We start from the raw sequence: 21,029 nt of genomic DNA on the forward strand, positions 1-21,029 counted from the left end.
GCCGGAGGCAGTGGCTGAGAACAGGGCCGTGGGGACAGCAGTTGGGTCCCCACAGTGTGAAGGCCTGTGCTGGCTCTGGGGCCTGGAGGAGGCGGCTAGGTGGGCTGCGGGGCGGGGCCGGCCCTGCCCAGGGGGTGCACACTCCACTGTGGGTGGGTCAGGTTCAGGTGCTGTGACAGGCCAGGTGAGATGGCCATGCCTCTGACTCCAGCAACTTAGGAGGAGGCAGGAGGGAGAGTTTGAGGCCAGCCTCAGCAACTTAGCGAGACCCTGTCTCAAAGTGCAAAGGGGGGCCGGGGGGTAGCCCAGTGACAAAGCGCCCCTGGGTCCAGTGCCAGTGCCAAAAAAAGGAAAAGAAAAGGGCTGTGGCTGTCCTGTGGCTGTCCTGTGGCTGTCCCGTGGCTGTCCAGGCAGGGCGTCGGGCAGGCGGCCAGAACCAGAGGTGGAGTGGAAGCCAGTCCGAGTGTGCGGTGTGCAGTGGCATTCGAGGCCGGGTCGGGTGGTGTGTGGAGGGGAAGGAGGGGCCAGGGTGGCCTCGAAGTGGCCCCCTCACCTGGACCTCTCTGGGACCTCAGGGGAGCCAGGTCATTCTGGAGAGTGGGGGTGGCTGTGGCCGGATGGTCCTGTGAGGACGCCTTGGTCCTGGACGGAGACCGGCCTTCTGCAGCCAGCCCTGGTCTGTTGGAAAGAGCCCCTGCCCGGGCTCCCTGCCCCCTGCCTGGAACTGACGTCACCAGGGCAGCTGGTGGCCAGCGCTGGCTCAGAGGACAAAGGCCTGAGTGTGGGCAGCGTGGGCCTGGCACCTCCCCGCCGCGGCCCGGGTCCCCGTCTGTGCTGGGGCAGACACGGTGGCGGGAGCAGAGCGGCTCAGCCACCAGGGACCTGGGTGGCAGAGCCGCCCCTCCAAGGAGGAGACACCGCGGGTGCTGCAGGGAGGTGGGGCAGCGCGGGTGCCTGGGCCCCATGTCTGTGCCAGGCTTCCCCAGTGCCACTGGTCCCTAGGCTCCCTGTGCGTGAAGCCAGGCACAGTGGCCGCCATGTGGTGGGCACACGGCAGCCGTTCTCTGACCTTATCTTCCCTTGACTGTACGCGGGCATTTGTTTGCTGGGCAGTTCCCTGCGCTTGGGTGGGTGCCCAGGCTCAGCACCCATGAACGGACGGGTGGAGGATGATGGGGGACCCCATCCCAGGATCTGTCCTCTGCCAGTCTGTGGGGAGGTGCGGAAGAGGAGGGCTGAGCCGCTCGGGGAGGAGTGCTGGCAGCCTGTCCACGTGTGTCCACTGTGCATGGCATGAGCCTTGGGGACCCGAGACCGTCCACTGTAGACATTAATAACTCAGGCTCCCACCACCCAAAAAATGGCCTGAGGTTGGAGCCCCCTCCCCACCAGGAGAGGACAGTCCCTAGAGGGTGATGATGGCCGGGTGGAATGGTGGCCTACAGGGGGACCCAGGAGGAGGGGGTCCTGGCCCGGGAGTCCAGGTGGGGGCTGGGAAGCAGCATCGAGGTTCCAAGCCCAGGGCCCTCGTCGGCTGCCTGCTCCGTGCCACCTCTGTGGCCCGCTGGTTCTGGGGTGACTGATGGGGTGACCTGTATGACAGGCTGAACCTCCCAAACTCCAGAGCTCCGAGCTGCGACACGGGAAGAGCAAGTCTCAGTGTGCAGGGGCTCAGTGGGCAGGGCCGGAGCCCTGGGCCTGCTGGGCTCCCGGGAGGCCCCGTCCTGGCCAGCAGTGCCCACGTCCCTAGCTGTGGGGAGGGGATCCTGGTGCACGCAGCCTCTGCTCTTCCTCTGCTGCCCAGGGTGCACTTCTGGGGCTCCCCGCGTGGCCCTGTGGGGTGCACTCCTGGGGTCACCACGTGGCCCTGTGGGGTGCGCTTCTGGGGTCACCACGTGGCCGTGTGAGGTGTGCTTCTGGGCCGTGTGAATCCCTGGCGGCCCGACGTCCACAGAGAGGCAAGTGTCCCTACCTTCCAGCTGGGGGCCAGCCAGGGCGCCTCTCAGTTCTTGCTCTTTGGAACGAGGCCATTTGGCCGGTCTGGGCCCCTGTCCCCTGTCCGCTGTCCCCTGCTACGTGTGTGGTGAAGTCTCCCTTCACCAGGACTCAGCTGGCTTCTCTGCAGAGGGCCAGTAGTGACGTCTCAGGTCTCCCAACGGTTTGGTCTCTTCTGCAGCCGCTGGCCTCTGCCTCCACGTTGGGAAGCGGCCAGAGGAGGCGTCAGTGGATGTGTTCTACGAGACTTCCAGCCAGGGGCAGCAGGACGGGGCCCATGGTCCACCACCCCCGTGTGGCCTCACCTCTCCTGGGGTCATGAATTTTCTTTCTCGGCACTGCTTTGCGATTCCTTGGGGACGTGAGGGCACCCGGTCCTGTGCTGCCCTTGGTGAGTTAACGAGGGTCTCTGTTCCTTTGCAGAGCTGTATGCTGCTGGGAGGCCGGAAGACCACGGACATCCCCCTGGAGGGCTACCTGCTGTCTCCCATCCAGCGGATCTGCAAGTACCCGCTGCTGCTCAAGGTGAGCCGCGCCCTTCCAGCCACGGCTTCCCAGAGGGAGGAGAGGTGGCGCCCAGCCCAGGACTGGGCACAAGGGCCCTTCACCACGCTCTGTTCCTGGGAAGCAGGGAATGAGGAGGCACAGGGGCTGGGTTGGCAGCCAACCACCGTCCATGGCCTGTGTGTCCTGCCCTGCCCAGCAACTGGTCCAGCCTGGGTCCTGCAGGCAGTGACCTGCCGCGGCTCAGAAGCTCCGGTGGCACCTGGGTATTGGTGGCGCGGGGACCAGCACGGCCCGCAGAGCTGCTGCTTCTCCAGACACACTTGGTGGCCATGCTACAGGGCGTGATGGGCAGCCCGCGGCCCCCAGAGCCAGCCGCTGGGCCTGGGTTGCTGGCCATGAGCGAAGCGTGGCGTCACATTTTTAAAGGGTCATAAACAGGACAAAGAACAGAAGCCAGCTGTGGCCAGCGGAGCCTGAGGGTCGACACCCGGTCCTCACAGAGACACTGGGCTGCCCCTGGGCCAGAGCCGGGCTTCGCAGGCAGAGGCCTCTGGGTGCGGTTCCAGCCCTGCCGTGACCCTGTGACCTGGAGAGGCCACACCGTGGCCTGTGCCTCAGTGTCTCGTGGTCACCCAGGGTTCCGTCAACAGGGCTTCCAGGTTGTTGTGATGGTCCAGGTGGGCGCAGCCCGCGAGGTGGACCGTGTGGCGAGCCCCGTTTTGGGGATGAGGTGGGTGGGAGCGAGCTGCTGTCGCGGCCTCATGGCGGGAGCCGGGGAGGCCATGGACGGGCTCCTTTAGACCCCGCCCACCTCAGGCACAGGCCTGTTGGGGCCATTGGTGGCCAGGGTCCTGGGTGTCGGGGTGCAGAGCTCAATTCCCTATCAGGGCCCGGGGGACAGGTGGCCCTGTGTTTCATGGCTCTGTGGCTCGTCTGCTGCTTTCCTGGCATCAAATCCTGGAACGGATGACCTGTGGCCACCAGCTGCCACCCAGGGCCACCGAGGGGTGTTCACTGTTTGGTTTCTGCTGGCCCTCCGCCTCCAGCTTTTTATGGGGTGGGGACAGGCGTGCTGGATGCCTGTCCAGCAGGGCAGCAGGACAGTCCCCTGTGGCGACACGCGACGCCCCCCGCCTCTCAGAACTGCGCAGTGTCCTGGTCCCTGGCACCCACAGCAGGAGGTGTGCGTCAGCAGACCGCCTCTCCTCCCTGTCACACGTCCCATGAACCTGAGCAGCTGAGCTGGACCGCCTGTCCCCTCCCGGGCACCACACCGCAGCTGTCCTGTGGGCCCTGGAGCCTGGGTGGTGTGGACGCAGGGCCGAGGAGCCGGTGGGGAGGGAGAGGAGCGAGGCGGCCTCCTCGGGAGCAGCCCTGCAGTGCCTGAGCGTCGCCCAAGAACAGCCGGAACCTTCTACAGAGGCCCCTCGGCCAGCCCAGGAGGCGCCGGCATTCCCAGGCCCCGAGGGTTCCCATCAGCGTTTCTAGGAAGTGACTCAGGCCTGGTGACGCCTCTGGGCACAGATGGCCCTGGGTACTGGCCGGCACCAAGCCCCTTGTTCCCCAAAGGCACTGGCTCTTGCTGGGCTCCTGCTGTGCAGGGGTGGCAGGCACAGCCCCGGAGTCACCGTCACAGACAGGACAGGGCGCCCTGCTCGCAGCCTCCAGTGCTGGGCCTGGTGTAGCAGGAGCGAGTGGGTGGCCACGGGCTCGGCCTGTGAGGGGGCGCTGCTGCCTCTGCCCTGCTGTGCCCCCCGTGCCGTGCCCCACCCCCGTGCTGTGCCCCTCTGCTGGCTCCTCGCCTCCCTGACCTCTCCTAGGTGGCCTTGTCTTCCCACTCAGGGTGTGTCACTGTCCCCAGAAGGAGCTTAGAACATTCCCATCACCCAGAAAACCCCAGGCCTGTGGGCGGCCGCTCCCCGTTCCCCCTTCTTGGTGGACAGTGACCTCCTCCTGCTCCGCTGTGAAGGGAGCTGCTCTGGGTGCTTCTGGGTGGCACCGCACTGTCTGTCCCCCGCGGCTGGCTGCCTCAACCTGTACGGCACAGTCCAGGCCCGTCGTGCCATGACACGGGCGCACACCCTGTCCACCCACGGCTGAATCGCCGCCAGGGTCCTTGTGCTTCCTGGCTGTAGGAGCGGGAACGTCGCATGTGCGATGTGGGTGCCTCAGTCTCAGTGCTGCTGACTGCAGCCCACGCCTCTGCCCGTGCCCCGTGCCCCGGCTCTTCCTCCTGCCCGTCACTTTCTCCCCTTAGGGGATTGACGGCCTCTCCTGCTAAATTTGAGTTTCCTCACTGTCCAACCTGCAAGGCCGGGCTCCTCTTGGCGGCGTCTGCCCCGCCCTCCCTTGCTCTGCTCACCCACACCTGCCTCCTGCAAGTTCTCTGAGCACAGCAGCAGCTGTCTGCCCCAGGCCCTTTGCACTTGCTGTTTCCCAGCTCCCTAGTCTTCCTCAGGCCTCTGCTGCTCAGATGTCCCCACCTCAGGGACGCCTTCCTTGTCCACTGAGCTGCAGACGAGTGCTCGGCACCTCGCCTGCTCCACTTGGCTTCTGTCCTGGGACCCTCGGTGCCTGGGTGGTGTTCTTGTCCCTCCTGGGGTGTCGGTTCCTGAGGGAGGTCGGGCAGCCCCCTCCCCAGTGCCTGGAGCGGTGCTTGGCGCCCAGGAGAGGCCCGGCAGCTCACGGAGCGAGTGTGGAAATGCCACCCAGGGTTGCCGGCTGCTTCCACGTCAGGAACTGGACTGCCGTGTGGACGCGCCTGAGGCCCGCCAGCCCGAGTGGCCGCTCGTCAGCAGGGCTGCGCAGGGCACACGGGGGGCGGGGCAGCTTGTGCTGGGCTTGCGCCGGGAGGCTGGTCCCTGCCCAGTCCCTGGTGTGTCCGCATCTCCTGTGCCTGGTGCTGAGCTGACGTTGGCTGTCCTCGGTCCCCCCGGCTGCAGGATGTGGCCTAGACCAGGTCGGCACCCTTGGGGTGCGGTGGGAAGGGACGGCCTCAGTTCTCGGTGTGCACACGTCACGGTGCTCTGCAGGACTGCGGGGGACACGAGGGACCTTGTGCAGGGGAGGGACAGGCGGAGGGGGGCCAGCCGGGCTGAGCCACCAGGGAGGATGCGCTTGCTGATCTCTGTCCCCCTGGCCGCTCCTGGGAGAGCTGCGGCACCCGGGCCTCTCAGCAGCCAGCCTCCGGGACAATGGCGACGTCCGGTCGTGATGGCCACATGGACGCCATGGTCTCGTGGGATGGTGGTGCCCTGGGACCTCACCGGTGTCCCCTCTCTCAGCGCAGGTTCTCAGCGCTGGGTCCTGGGACGTCCTTTAGTGGCTCCTGCCGTCTATGGAGCAGCTGTTCCGTGCCAGGCGCTGTCCTGGGTCCTGGAAGTGCAGTCAAGGACAGCCCGAGCCTGCTGTGGGGCCTGACCCCTCCGGGGGTGGACAGCAGAGGGCGGAGCCAGGGTGACCTCGGGCGTGCAGTGTGGCCACTGTGCTTGGGCCCCACCCTGCAGGTCAGGGCTCCGAGTGGCCGGGAAGCGTCCTCTGGGCAGAAGGGCCAGCCGAGTGCCGCCCTGGGCAGGATGCGCCTGGGTGTAGGGCAGGGACCTTCCTGGGGCGGGTGGACAGGGAGGGAGTGGCTCTGTCATGGGCGGTTGCACAGGGCCTGGGGCCACTCTGGGTCTTTGTCCCCCAGGGCGTGGGAATCCTAGGGAGGTGTTGCGACCTGCCTGGGGACCTGAGCTGGCTGCCTGGGGGACTGGAGGGTGGGTGCTGGGGACAGGCTGCAGCACCTGAGGAGGTCACTTCCTGTGCTCTGCCTGTCCCGCCGGGTGTCTCTGAACTGCCTTGCGGAGTGCGTGCTGTGGTCTGGCTCGAGGTCCTCTCTGGACTTTCCCTCTGACACCGACGCTGGGAGGCCCACCGCCTCCTGCAGGCCTGTGTCATCGTGTCCAGCTGAGGGGGCAGGACTGGAGATCTCTTCTGCGGCCTTGTGCCCTGGTTCCTGTCCTCCCGACCAGTGCCCGGCCTCCACCTGGCCTCTGGGCTGCCTCTGCGACGTGCTGATGTCCTCAGCGCCTGAGCTGTGGGCGGCCATGGAGAGCAAGTGACTCACTGCTAGGTACTGAGGGTGACGGCCCCGTCCCAGGGTCGTCTGCCTGGTCCCTGCAGCTGCGTGGCTTCTCTGGACTCGGGTTTTCCCACCGTGACCGTCTGTGCTCTGACCACCGCGAGTCCAGACCTTGCAGGCTCCGACAGTGAGCCCCGGCTGGCGTGCCGTGCGGGGGCTCGTCCCCACCCTCGTGGCCCTGAGGGCCTCTTCCTTGCCCCCCACTTTGGCCCCGTCTGGTCCTGGCTGAGCGGCTCGTTCCTGTTTCTCCCACTGAACCGGATCTCAGTCACCCCAGCCACCGTCCCCCGTGCAGTGTCCCCGATTCCTCCTGAGACCTGGCTCCACCCGCGGGGACGGGAGCAGGCCATGACCGTGACGGAGTGTCCCGGGGCTCCCTGGGCAGCTGGAGCAGAGCCCTGAGCGCTGCAGCTGGGGTCCCTGGAGCTTCAGGCCAGGGCCACACCTGCCCCTGCCGGCAGTGACCAGGTGTGGAGGGCGAGGGCTGTGGCCGCCCGAGGGCAGCGTCCCCTTGGCACCACCAGCTGAGGGGCAGGTAGAGGCCGCCCAGGGCCACCAGGGCCTGAGCTCGGTGGAGAGCTGGGGCACCTGGAGCTGCTGCCCGTGGCACGTAACACTACCCAGCAGGGGCCTGCTCCAGCCCGGGCCTCTCCTGCCTCCTGCTCTCCAGGTGGGAGGAGGCGTCCTTAGGACTCACAGGTGGCTTCTCCTCTGTCCCCCTGGCCACCAGCCCCCAAGGCTGCAGCGTCTTGGACCCGCGGCCCGGGCCACAGGAGTCACATCAGAAACGCGTGCGTGTCCCCTGCCCAGGAGCCAGTCAGCTTCGGGGCCGGCCGCTGCGGTTCTGGGTCTTCCTGGCCCCGACGGCTCTCGCTTCTTTTCCGTTTTTCATTTTTCTTACGCGGTGTGTGGAGGGGCACCAGCGCCTCAGCATCTGTGCCCTGCTGTCCTGGGGATGGCAGGAGGGGACCCAGACTGTGAGTCCTGGAGAGTGTCAGCCTTCCTGAGCTGGAGGGTGGACCCTGGGCAGAGCAGGGGGTTAGGGACCAGAGGCAGCCGGGCCTCCCGGAGATGGCCTTGGCGTCCCCAGGTGTTACTCCAAATGGTCCAGACCCCGGGTGATACCCCTCTCTGTGGAGGGGACAGTGTGTCTTTCCCACCCCTGAGTCCCCTTTTGGGCCCCCACCAGCCTCAAGTCACAGGGAATAGTGGCCATTGTCACATCTTCCAGGGACAAACCCAGCTTCGTTTTCACGGGTCTGTCCTGTGCTTCTGCTGCCAGCGGCTGAAAACTTAATTGTTTTATGACCTTGAAAAATATAGACTTTGAAAACCAAATGTCAACTTGCTGACTCAAGCAGGAGAGGAAATGCTGGGCCCAGTAGCGCAGGCCTGTGATCCCCGAGACTCGGAGGCTGAGGCAGGAGGATCCCAAGTTTGAGGCCAGCCTCAGCAGCTGAGTGAGGCCCTGTCTCAAAGCAAAGGGGACGTGGTTCAGTGATAGAGCCGCCCTGGTTCAGCACTGGGGGCGAAACGGAGGAAAAAAATAAAAAAACAGAATGAAGCATACAGAGTGGCAGGGAGCGAAGACCCGGGCAGCCTGCGGCCAGCCAGCGGCCAGCAAGCTGCTCCCGCGGCTCTTGAGGCTGCCAGGCCAGCTTTCGGCCTCCCTGGGCTGTTTCCTTGGACGGCTTTTTCAGGTGGCCTCCTGAGTCCCCAGGACAAGAGCCGGCTTCGGCCTCACCAGGACCCCGCCTGCAGGAGGCCTGGGCAGGAGCAGCAGGGACACGCCCCCCAGCCCCTGGCTGGTCACGCTTCCTCTGGGCCCTTTGGTTCCCCTGCCCCTGAGCCTGGCTCAGCAGGTGGCCGAGCTCCCAGGGCCGGGTTGGCTGCCCGTCCGCCAGGACAGTTTGTCCTGGAGCTGGAGGCCCTGTCCCGATGGTCCTGTGGCCTTGACGCGGTGGGAGACATAAGCCCACGAGTTTGAGACCAGCCTGGGCAACACAGTGAGCCGCTGTCCCCCAAATCACGTAAATAATCAATAAAAGAACTTGGAAGCCGCTGCCCTTTCGTCCCCCAGCAGGGTCAGAGGCCTGTTTGCTGCCCTGTCACTGTTCCTCTCCTGGTTGTGTCTGTTCTATGGGTGTGAAAGGGGATCTCACGTGGCTTCGTTTTGCATTTCTCCAGGGATGAGTGACCCTGGGCTCCTTTTCATCTGCTCGGTGTCCGTTTGCACGTCTACTGTGGAGAAAAGCTTGTTCAAACCTGTTGCCCGTTTTTAAGTAGCATTATTTGTGTTTTTTTTTGTTCAGTTGCAAATGCTCTTTACATATGCTAGACACCAGTCCATCTCAGGTTCGTAATGTGCATCATTCTCTTGCCCCCTAGAGGTTGTCTTCCCGCTTTCTTGACAATACCCTTGGAAACACTCAAGTCTTTAATTTTGATGAAGTCTAGGGTGACACTTTTTTAGTTGTATTTGACGTCCTGTCTGAGGACACTTTGCCTAACCTGAGGTCACAAACATCTACTCCTGCGTTTTCCTAACAGACTCTACTTCCAGCTCCTGTGCTGAGGCTTGGGCTGCGTTTGAGTAGGCTGTTGGGTGACCTGCTGGCCCTGGTGTCTAGTGGTCCTGGCACTGTTTGTTGGAAGACGGTTCTCTCTAACCGACTCCACACGTAAGGTCTTGTGAGGTCTTGTTCTGGATCCCAGTTCTCCAGGCCTGTCCATCTACGGCACCGTGTGCCTCTTACGAGCTTGGAAAGGGAGGACTGTAGGGGAGGAAGTGGCACGTGCAAAGCCGAGGCACGGATATGCTCCCCTGCGAATGGAGGCCACACAGCCAGCGTCCCCCACAGCTCTGGCCACCCTCGGGCCTGGCCACATCTTGCTTGGTTTCTCCCCCAGCCCAGTGCTGACTGGGGCAGGAGCAGAGGCGGGGGCAGCCAGACAAAAAGGGGAAGTGGCGTTTTTCTCATTTTTACTAACAGCCAGTGTTGGCCCCTGGAGGGGGCCCATCGGCGGAGGGTCACTGCAGCGTCCCCTTCTGGGGTCTGGGATGGGTGTGGTGGCAGTGGCTGCCACCGTCCTGCAGCCCACCCCCACTCACCCGGAGCTGGCCGGCCTCTTGGGCCTCAGGTCCAGACGCTCAGAGCTGCTCATCTGCAGACGTGTGATGGGGTGGCTTTGGGGACGTGGACAGGTGACAGGTGATGACCACCAGGTCCTGGCCTTCTGGTGTGCCTGATCGTGGACGTACCTGCAGCGGGCTATGTGCTCGACAGGGCCTTGGGCAGAGGGGCTCCCTCCCAGGCCACCTCTGTCTCTTGCTGGACACCTGCCGTGGCCGCCAACCGTCTCCTGCCCTCTGTGCACTCTGCACCTGTGTTCTCTCAGCCACCAGAGGGTCCCTGAAGGGGACAGGTGGATGGTGTGGCCTCATTCACAGCCCTGTAGCCCTGTCACCTCCCATGCTCCTGGACGGAACTGGGTGCCCCTGGCCTCCGAGGCTCGTCCGACTGCATCGTCCACCTCCCTCATTCCCTGCGCTGCGGCCTCGTGGCCTCCGCTTCAAGTCCTCCCCTTCCGAGCGCTTTCCCGCAGAGTCCAGCTCCGCTGCCAGGCCTGTCCTCAGAGGCCCTGCGCCCCGACACGTCCCTCCTCTGCGCCCCCCCACGTCCCTCCCCCCATGCACTCCCACACGTCTCTCCCCCTTGTACCCCCGGCACGCTCCTCCCCCCCCCCGTACCCCCGGCACATCCCTCCCCCTTCCCCTGCACTCTGCACCCCCGCACGTCCCTCCCCCCTCCCCTGCACCCCTGCATGCCCCCCCCGTACCCCCCGGCACATCCCCCCCCCCCGCGTTCTGCAGCCCCCCCACTCTCACCAACCACATAAATGATCATTACTCATGTCAATAGGTGCTAGTTGCCTCCGTGCCGTGAGGCAGGCGTTGATTTGAGAGGAAGGCATTTCTAGGAAACGTTTAAAAGGTCATAAGCAGCACAGGGACTCAAAATGCCAACTCTGGGGCCAGACTGGTTGGACTCATGATCTGCTGTGTGACCTTGGACAGCTGACCCCACCTGGCGGGGTCGACGTGAGGGTCGGCTGGGGGCAGGAGTTTGTGTGCTCCCCTGTGGGTGCCTCCGCCTCCCCTCCCGCAGACACAGCCCTGGGCCTGGGCAGGAGCTCAGTGGACCCCGGGGTCCTGGGCACAGGCGTCTGGGCCTGGGGAAGGAGCTGGTCCTCAGGGAAGCAGGGCTCATTTCTGGGCGGCCCGGGGGCGGCAAGTGGCCGGGGCTTTGCAGTGCGTGTTCCGCAGGAGCCCTGCGGGGCGACAGGGGCTCATGGTGCAGGTCTCCTCACAGACACCAGGAGAGCTGAGAGCTGCATGTGTTGAGCACTTGCTGTATGCGTACGGTGCTTTCCGTAGTGTCTGGTTCGCCTCTGCCGATGTCCCAGTCCCAGTCCACACCCCCCATCTTTCTCCTCGGAGGCCCTGTCTTCTCGCTGGGCCTGCGCTCTGCGGCTGCTCGGGGAGGTCACAGCAGGACCTGCCTCGAGCCCCGAGCGAAGCCTTCGCCACCGTCATCGCCAGCGTCCTTGTTGCTGGTGTGCGATGGGGAAGCTGAGGCTCAGGAGGGCCGTGGCTGGCCCCAGCTCCCAGGGGCTCCCCCAGGAGCAGGGCAGACCTGACCCGAGAGAGCGGGGAGGCGGACAGGCTGGGCACGCGTCTGGGCACTTGCTGAAGGGAACTTCCTGTGCTGGTGCTGTCCAGAGGCGGGCGGGCGGGCTGGCCCGGAGGAGGGGCCTGAAGCTCTTGCCCCGTATCTGAGGCCTGGCACGTCCCTGCCCCTGAGTCCCCCACCATGCCCAGCAGTGCCCGCCTGTGATCAAGGCTGGCCTAGCGTCCCGCGCGTCCCAGCCTGTGCCTGAGGTGGGGGCTGAACTGACAGAAGGGGCGGGTGGCTGGGGTGAGCCTCACACGCCCATCTTGAGTCCCCTAGGCCAGGGGTGTCTTGCGGTGCTGGGGATGGAACCCAGGGCCTCGTGCATGCTGGGCAAACCCTGCGCCACCGAGCTGCATCCCCAGCCCCAAGACATGTTTTATGCCCATTTCACTAAGAAAACTGGGGCTGGGGCAGGATCCGTGGCCACCTCCGTGACCTGCCCTTCTCCTGTCTCTGCGTCTGTCTTTCCTCCTCCAGAGGCACTGGCTCCTCGCTGTGCTTGTTTTATACCACTCGTGCCCCTGCCCCAGGTCCCTTGCACGTGCTGGTCCCTCTGCCCTGACACTCCTCCCTCATATTATTACAGGTCCCCCTCACTTCAGCCCGTGGCTGCTTGGATGTGAGCTCCTTGAGGGTCTCCCCGACCTCCCTGTTTGAAGTCACCTGCCCCAAACCCTGGTCTGCTTGGTCTTGTGTGTGTCCCTGCTTGGAGCTGGTTCTGTCCGTGACTCTGCTCCACTAGGACGTGCTGTCCACCAGGCGAGGAGGTTCATCTCCAGAACCTAGCTCTCTGCCTGCCATCGAGGAGGTGCTTGGGTGGCCTTTATAGGAGTGCACGAGTGACGTTCCCAGCCCAGGTCACACCGGCCCCGCTAGGCCCCCACTGACGTCTCCCTCCTGCCTCTGCCCTGCCCAGGAGCTGGCCAAGAGGACCCCAGGCAAGCACCCCGACCACCCGGCGGTGCAGAGCGCCCTGCAGGCCATGAAGACCGTTTGCTCCAACATCAACGAGACCAAGCGGCAGATGGAGAAGCTGGAAGCCCTGGAGCAGCTGCAGTCCCACATCGAGGGCTGGGAGGTGCGTGCGGTGGCGGGGTCCTGCCTGGAGGGGCCGGGTGGGCACAGTTGCAGGGTGAACTGGAGCCCGGGCAGGCTGGGCCCCGTGTTCTGCTTCTCTAATATAATGTTTATAAGAAAACTGCTTAGCTTTTCCCCAATTAAATCCAAGTAATTCAGATCAGAAGTTTCTCTTGAAAAACTGGTGACGCTGGGTGTGAGTGTCCCATGGCAGCAGCTGCTGAGCCTCTGATCCTTCGCAGCCCCCAGCTCCCCACTTACCTGTGGGCCTGGAGCCAGGATCCACTGCAGGACAGAGCTCTGGCTGGCCACTTCCTGCTGGTGACTCCAGAGCCTCGTCTTCAGCTGCCATGTGGCGGTGCTCGGTGGTGCTGTCCCGCGGTTCCCAGGACCTCCACCCGGACTCCCTCGAGTGATGGGAAGTTCCCGGAGGCTGTGGGGGACTGGGGGTGCTGGTCAGCCCAGTCGAGTGGGGGTCAGGCGCGGGTCAGGCTCTGGGCGAGGCCTTCTGGCTCTGCAGGCCCTGGGGTCCCCGGCCGGTGGCTCTTGCTGTGTGAGGGCCCTAGTGTTCCTTCCTGCGCTGGGGCAGCCGGGCGCTGCGGCATGGCGAGGGTCGGCCGTGTTCGGGGCAGCAGGTTCCGCCCTGGCACCTGCATGGCCCTGCCCTCCGGCGGGTCTTCTGCCGGGGAGGGTGGAGGACAGAGCCCCTTTCCCAGACTCCCTTGCAGCTTGGGTTTGGGGTGTGGTTTGGGGTTCGGCTGAGATCTGACCCAGCTGCTTGAGCTCTGGAGGGTGGAGGCCACCGCTGCTCTTTGTGTGACCACGCGGCCAAGGCTGCTGGGGCGGCGCCAGCCGAGGGCCCAGGTCCCAGCTCCTGGAGTCGGGGTGGCAGTGGGCACCCCAGGCCTGGGACAGCTTTGCAGGTGGCCCTGCCGGGTGTCCAGACGCGCCTGGGCAGCGTCCCTGTGTGTGCCACACGGACAGGCGGGGCTCTGATTGCTTCACACCCTGCGGGGGGTGGGGTGGGGGGGGGGACTGCTGGTGTCCTGCGGGTCTCCTGCATTCGGCTCTCTGGCCCTTCAGTGACTGACCCTCCGCCCTCCCTGCCCACGATGCCTCCCTCTGCTCTGCTCCCTGCCGCTGACCTGCCGCTGCTCAGGTTAGCCATCAGCGCACCTTTCTGAGGATTCCGCCTCGGCCTCGTGGTGTCATAGCCCGAGCTCTGAGAGCGCCCTGGTCTTTCCCGTGTGGCTCCGTGAAGGTTGTGGGTTCAAAGCTGGAGGAGGTGGCCTGGCCTGGGCAGCGAGAGGCCCCCGTGGGAGAAAGTATTTTTCAAAAGACACAGAAAAAAATTTTCCTTTCATCTCATTGGCCAAGAGTGGGTCACATGGCCACTTTCAAGAACAAATAGAGTTGTTTCATGTAAGATGCTGTCTGTTTGGGCTTTGAGCTTCCTGACAGCCAAGGTAAAAAGAGCAGCACACCTCACTTACCGAACACTGATGTCAAAAAGGGGGGAAGTGACGGTCTTTCTGAAAGATCAAGAGTCTCCTGGCCACTTTCTCAGTGGGCCCCAGTGCAGGGACATTGGGCGGGCTCCTTGGAAGCCAGGGCAAGGTGATTTCCAGAAGCATCACGGGAACCTGAGGAGACAGGAGAGAAAGCCTCAAGCCCTTCCTCCCCCTGAAAATCCACCCTCGGGGGCTCGGGCCCTTGTGTGGTCACTGCTTCTGGGTCCAGTTAGGAAGCACTTGACCTCAGTGAGAACTGCTCCAGTATTGAGCACCTACTGCATGCTCCCAATGTTACAGGGACGGTACTGTTACTGTCCCCCCGCCGTCCCCAGCCACGCCACCTGGGCCTCCCGATGTGCAGGAAGCTTCACGCTCCGGTCACTCAGCAGGGAGGGCTGGCAGGGTCCAGCGTCCATGCCCGTCCCCACGCACAGCTGTGGCTAGAGTGACTGCCCACACCACGCTGGGCCCGGTGGTGTCCGTGCCGTGTTCATCTGCTCTGCAAGCCCTTACTGAGCACCTACTGTGTACTGGGGAGTTGTGGGTGCTGGGCATACAGTGGCATATGCTTATGCAGGTGGCACTCCTGTGGGGAGACAGGACGAGCTGTCGGTGAGCAGGCGCCCAGCCCAGCGCCCCAGTGGGCCCCTTGAGCACTGAGCTCCCTCAGTCTCCCAGCCCCTCCCGGCTGTGCTGCTCGCCCGCAGGTGGAAGCCCCCACCACCGTGTGCTGGTGTCCGTCTGCTGTGGGATGCAGTAGGCTCTTTTGGGGCTCAGGGAGGTGGGAAGGGAAGTCTGTGCCCGCTGCTTTCCTGAATTGGCCTGCTCATCCTCTGCCTGCCCTTCCTCTCCCAGGGCTCCAACCTCACGGACATCTGCACCCAGCTCCTCCTGCAGGGGACTTTGTTGAAAATCTCTGCGGGTAACATCCAGGAAAGGGCCTTCTTCCTGTTCGACAACCTCCTGGTCTACTGCAAGCGGAAGTCCAGGTGACTTGCTGGGGAGGCTGGTGCCTTGGCTGCCCCCGTGGGCCAGGAGGCGGGGCAGGGCCAACCTGCTGCTTCCCTGAGGTGATGTCTTGGACTTCTTCCATGACTTGAGGGGTTTGTTCTAAATCCATACTGAGCGCCATATACGCTATTATAAAATGAATTTAAATAGTGCCTTTATTTAACCTGACGTAGCCACAAATATAATGTGATATTTAGTTGTAACTATATATATATACACGTACATATACATGTGCACATATATACATACGTATACATAAAACAGTAAGTCGATTTGAAAACTTGGGGTGCAGGTCACCCTCAGCACCCCTCAGTTTTTATATTTTATTTAGAGACAGCGTCTCGCTGAGTTGCTTGGGGCCTTAAGTTGCAGAGGCTGGCCTTAAACTTGTGATTCTCCTGCCTCAGCCTCCGGAGCCACTGGGATTACAGGTGTGCTCCCTGGGCCTGGTTGAGCCTCTGATTCTGAAGGAGCTCAGAGCACTGTGTCGGAGACCTCCCCCACCCACGTCCCAGACAGGCAGCGTCCCGTGAGTCCCCGCAGGGACCAAAGTCAGCAGGCACCTGGCTGCTTCTCCAGGTTGGAGGGCTGTGCACACCTGCCTGCTGAGAGCCTGGCACCAGGCAGCGAGCCCGCCTCTGATCGGGAGTAGAGAGTGGAGCCCGGGGGCCTGGGGATTGGGCAGTGGTGAGGGGAGTCCCAGCCCCCCTGGTGTGGCCACAGGAAGCGCCTGAAGCAGCCGTTTCCCACCCGCTCCATCCAGCCGCCCGCAGACCTCCAGCCACCCACCCTCCTCCACCGGCCTGGCACACCTCACCCTGCACCCGCTACCCTCCCTCTACCCACCCGCTACCCCAGCCCCGAGCATGCACACCACCCCTCACAAACACTGTGCTGTGCGTCCCCTCCCGCTGGGCTCCAGGAAGAGCAGGGCGCTCCGAGGGCGGGGCAGAGGGGACGGTGGCATGTTCAGACCGTCCTCAGAAACTCAGCGAGGCCCTGAGCAGCTCGGGAGGGCTGGGCTGGAGCTCAGTGGTCAGTACCCCTGGGTTCAATCCCCAGCACCCAGCACCCCAAAAAAGCAGGAGGCTTTTAAAAGCCCACCCTGCGAGTTGCCCAGGGCCAACTACGGCCCAGAGGGCTCACGGCTCCGTGCCAGCTGCCTGCTTAGTGTGTCGCAGTCCATCACTGTCCGCCGCTGGCCTCGTTTCACAGGGTTGGTGAGCAACACGTGCACAGTGCAGGTGTACACGGTGTGCGTGGCCCGTGGCGGGGGCGTGGAGTGGAATGTGTGTCCTCTCTTGGGTGTGCACATCCCTGTAGGTGACACTGACACCTATAGCAGGTTCTCTACAGAGACGTAGACCCCGAGGGCGTCCCATTTGGGTGCGTGTGCACACACCCACCTCACACACCCACCTCACACACACCTGCCACACACACCCACCTCACACACCCACCTCACACACACCTGCCACACACACCCACCTCACACACCCCCACCTCACACACCCACCTCACACACACACCCACCCACCTCACACCTGCCACACACACCCACCTCACACACCCACCACACACACACACACCTCACACACACCTGCCACACACCTGTTTACACACACCCATCTCACACACCCACCACACACACCCACCACACACACCCGCCTCACACACCTGCCACCCACACCCACCTCACACACCCACCACACACACCCACCACACACACCCACCTCACACACACACACCTCACACATACCTACCACACACACACACACACCCACCACACACACCCACCTCACACACCCACCACACACACACCTCACACCTGCCACACACACCCACCTCACACACCCATCACACACACACACATCTCACACACACCTGCCACACACACCTGTTTACACACACTCATCTCACACACCCACCACACACACCCACCTGCCACACACACCTGTTTACACACACCCATCTCACACACCCGCCACACACACCCGCCACACACACCCGCCTCACACACCCGCCTCACACACCCACCACACACACACACCTCACACACCCACCACACACACACACCTCACACACACACACCTCACACACACCTGCCACACACACCTGTTTACACACACCCATCTACACACACCCATCTCACACACCCACCACACACACCCACCTCACACACCCACCACACACACACCTCACACACACCTGCCACACACACCTGTTTACACACACCCATCTCACACACCCACCACACACACCCACCTCACACACACACCTCACACCCGCCACACACACCCACCACACACACCCGCCACACACCCGCCACACACCCGCCACACACACCTGCCACACACACCCGCCACACACACCCACCACACACACCCACCTCACACACCTGCCACACATACCAGCCATCCTCAGGAACCCCTGAGGGCCAGGCCTGCAGCTCGTGGCCTGAGGACCTAGGGGTTTCCTGCCCTGAGAGCAGCAGGCTCAGACCCAGGAGCCGTGTGTCTGTCTGAGCCTGAGGGCGGGAAGGAAGCACCCCGGAGCCCCAGCCTGGCTCTGAGCCCCCTCCCTCCACACCTGCTCACCAACCGTCCTTCTCTTCTGGCTCCGACCTTGTCTGATCGGAGTGCTGGGTGGGGGTGTGAGTGGCCAGCGGGTGGTGGGTGCACACTGGAGGCAGAGACAGAAACAGGTCAGGGCTGGGGAGGCTCGTGCAGAGCACCAGGTCTGCCCCACAGGACTTGCCGTCTGCCACCCACATGGTGCCTTCTTGTGTCCTCGGAGGGTGGACGGCCGAGACAGCTGTCCTACCAAGGGGTGAGGCCTCTTTTACAGTCACTGATCCCAGTCATGAGAGCCCGGCCTCCATCCTGAGACCACCCAACAGCCCCACCTCCTAACACCAAGCTTCAGTGGTCAGGGCTCAGCACAGGAGTTTGGAGGGACACCAACTGCCAGGTTGCATCAGGATTGAGCCCCTGAGCAGCGGAATTCACCCAAGTGAATGAATGAGTTGTGGGTGGGCGGACGGACTGCTAGGTAGATGGTGGGTGGGTAAGATGGGTGGGCCAATGGACGGATGGGTGGGTGGATGGACGGACTAACAGGTAGGTAGGTGGGTGGGTGGGTGGGTGGATGGATGGATGGACTGGCGGGTAGGTAGATGGGTGGATGGATGGATAGGTAGGTGGGTGGATAGATGGGAGGGTGGGTGGATGGATGGGTGGATGGATGAACTGATAGGTGGTTAGATGAGTGGGAGGGTGGATGGGGGATGGATGGACTGGTGGATGGATGGATGGGTGGGTGGATGAACTGATAGGTGGGTGGATGGGTGGGAGAGTGGATGGGTGGATGGGGGATGGTGGGTGGGTGGGCGGGCGTGCGGGTAGATGATCACCGACCCCAAGCTCTCCTCCATTCTGGCCTTTTTTCAGGAAGTGCTTGTTGGGAGCCCCGTGGGCCTCTTCCCACTTGCTGGTCAAGGAGATGGGGTTTCTGTCGCTTCTCGCTGGCCTCTCACGTCGTCTCCTATTATCTGGGAAGTGGTCCTTAGAGGTCAGCAAGGCTCTAGGCCTGCTTCTCTGATGAGAAAACTGTGATGGAGAGAGACGGCTGGCTTAAGCCACCGCCCACCGGCTGACCATCCTAGCCTGACCCAGCTCTGTCCTGCGTGTCCTTCTGTGTTGCTGTCTCCCTCAGGGGACGCTGATTTCCCAACTTTTTCAGGGTCACTGGGAGCAAGAAGTCCACCAAGAGGACCAAATCCATGAATGGCTCCCTGTACATCTTCAGGGGCCGAATCAACACCGAGGTCATGGAGGTGGAGAACGTGGAAGACGGGACAGGTAGGCCTGCCGCTCAGCCCGTCCCGTCCCGCCTTCCCAGACGACTCCTTTTACTGTGATGTGTAACCTGCCTACAGACAGTGCCTGGTGGGCAGGTACCCGAGTGAGCCCCCGGGGCGTGAGGCGTCCACCTGAGAGAAGGCAGCGCCCTGTCCTTCGTCCTTCTGTGGGGCGCTGCCGGCCCAGGAGGGGCCTCAGCTGGACTCTGTGATGACCGTTTCTTTGCTGTTAAACATATTTCCCCCACTGCGTCTCCCTTACTGAGCATTTTAAGTAAAATCCCTGTGCTCTCGAGCTCACTAAGTGGATGTGCCTGTTGAAGAGGCTCTGGACACACTCAGTCGCGTGCAGTGCCACAGCTGTCTAGCTACAGGTTGTGCCACTGCCTGTGGTGGGTCCCCGCTGCCCCTGCCACGGCTCTTGGCACACGTTGCCCTCCGTGGCTGGGTGGTGTCCCCTGCAGGAGTGTCCTGGTTCACCTCAAGGCCCTGCCCTTGGCCTTGGGGCTGTACTAGTGCCCGAGTGGCACAGGGAAAGGCTGGGAGGCCCCCTGGACTCCTGACAGGTGTCCCCTGCCACTCCGTCTGCGCGCCTACACGAGGCCCCGTGTCATTGAGGACCTGAGGGGTCTTTGAGGAAGGTCTTCCTTTCCCCCAGAGAGCAGCCAGGAAGGGGTGGTTCCAACAGTGAATGTCCAGCTCTGGGTCCTGCCCCTGCTGCTGGCCCTGCCCCTCCGTGCTGGAGCGAAGGGCGGTCCCCACCTGGCCTTGGTGGGACGTCCGGAGTCACATGACCCACCCCTGCCACCTGTCCCTGCCAGCCGACTACCACAGCAACGGCTACACGGTCACCAATGGCTGGAAGATCCACAACACCGCCAAGAACAAGTGGTTCGTGTGCATGGCCAAGACGGCCGAGGAGAAGCAGAAGTGGCTGGACGAGCGGGAGCAGCGCGAGAGTGAGTGCGGGGCCCTCCTGGCGGCTCTGGGCTCCGGGTGCCTGGGCCGCGCAGGGCTCTGCAGGCCAGGGTGGCCGACGAGGGGCCGAGGGTTCTCTCCAGAAAGCTCCGAGCTCCGAGACGAGGAGCTGGCGGGAGCCACGGGACTGTGCAGGGACTTGGTGCCTGGGGTGGAGGTGATGGGGCTGCCCCGTCCCCCCAGGCCACCCCCCCTGCCGCTCACTGGGCCTGTGCTTCTTGTTGGTGTCCGCTGGCTGAGGGTCTGGGAGAGGCCCTTCGGGGCTTCCCCTTGAGCATGGTCGGGAACCCCCTGGGCACAGGGACTCCGAGGCAGGTCAGGTCACAAAAGGGACCCCAGGGCTGGCAGTGATGGGGTGTGGGGTGTGTGCTCTGAACTGGGGGGCACTGGGCTATGGGCAGAGGCCCCCGGGCTGGGAAGGGCCCCCGTGTCCTCATCTGTGGAAGGCAGACGTTCCTGGGCAGGGCTGTGACCCTGCTGCGTGAGACCTGGCACTTGAGGACCTGGGGAGTCCGACGCGTGGCCCCAGACCCCCCACTGCCAGGTGTGCAGAGCAGGGGCCGGCCTCTGTCCCCTCCTGTTTCCTGCGTGGTGGACAGCTGTCCCTTGACTCTATTCCCAGCTGGTCTTCCCCGGGACCCAGGAGCAGCCGGGGGCCCTCCACTTGCCCCGGCTCAGAGTCTGACTGGCCCAACCCTGACCCCTGCGTCCCACTCCCCAGTGTTAGTCGATGGGCAAGGAAGGCCATTGGGTCTGCGTTCCGCATGGCGCCAGGTTCAGGCTCCACTGCCCTCCACCTGCAGCCAGGCACTGGTCACTGTCGCCTCTGGGGGGGGGCAGCACGGCCACTGCTGTGGGCACCTCTTCTCCAGGAGACTCCTGCACCCTCGGGAGGTATTTCCAACGTTGAGTTTGCATCAAAACATTAAAGACCCAGTGAACTACGGGGCTTGGCCCTTGTTGGGCAAGGATGTGACCTCTGAAACTGACCAGGGTGGCTATGGCAGGCCTGGGGGGGTGCTGTGGCCGGCACTGGGTGACCATGGTCATGGGTCAGGTGGGGCCCAAGGGGCTCTGGTCATTGGAATTGGGCTGGTGCGCAGGCTGGTGCTGTGGTCAGGAGCCAGGTCTGGAGCCCACTTCCTGGATCAAAATCCTGGTTCCGCCCTTTCTTGTTGGGCCGTCGGACTGAGAACCTGACTTCCTTGGGCCTCAGTGTGACCTGGGGA

The 21,029-nt window shown here is 63.5% G+C and overlaps 1 protein-coding gene across 1 annotated transcript in view; it reads left to right on the plus strand.

Annotated features, from left to right (window-relative positions):
* The window catches only part of LOC308640579 (phosphatidylinositol 3,4,5-trisphosphate-dependent Rac exchanger 1 protein-like), a gene marked incomplete at both ends in the record, with an annotated part of 94,940 nt that overhangs the window by 65,416 nt on the left and 8,495 nt on the right, over positions 1 to 21,029 (plus strand). The window contains 5 exons of the mRNA XM_081312434.1: positions 2,419 to 2,520; positions 12,278 to 12,439; positions 14,808 to 14,941; positions 18,705 to 18,823; positions 19,644 to 19,781. Coding sequence (XP_081168560.1) covers positions 2,419 to 2,520; positions 12,278 to 12,439; positions 14,808 to 14,941; positions 18,705 to 18,823; positions 19,644 to 19,781 — 655 coding nt within the window. The remainder of the gene's footprint in view (positions 1 to 2,418; positions 2,521 to 12,277; positions 12,440 to 14,807; positions 14,942 to 18,704; positions 18,824 to 19,643; positions 19,782 to 21,029) is intronic.

Source organism: Spermophilus citellus (assembly GCF_964194105.1).
Source record: "Spermophilus citellus genome assembly, contig: SCAFFOLD_39, whole genome shotgun sequence".
NCBI classification, from domain to species: Eukaryota; Metazoa; Chordata; class Mammalia; order Rodentia; family Sciuridae; genus Spermophilus; species Spermophilus citellus.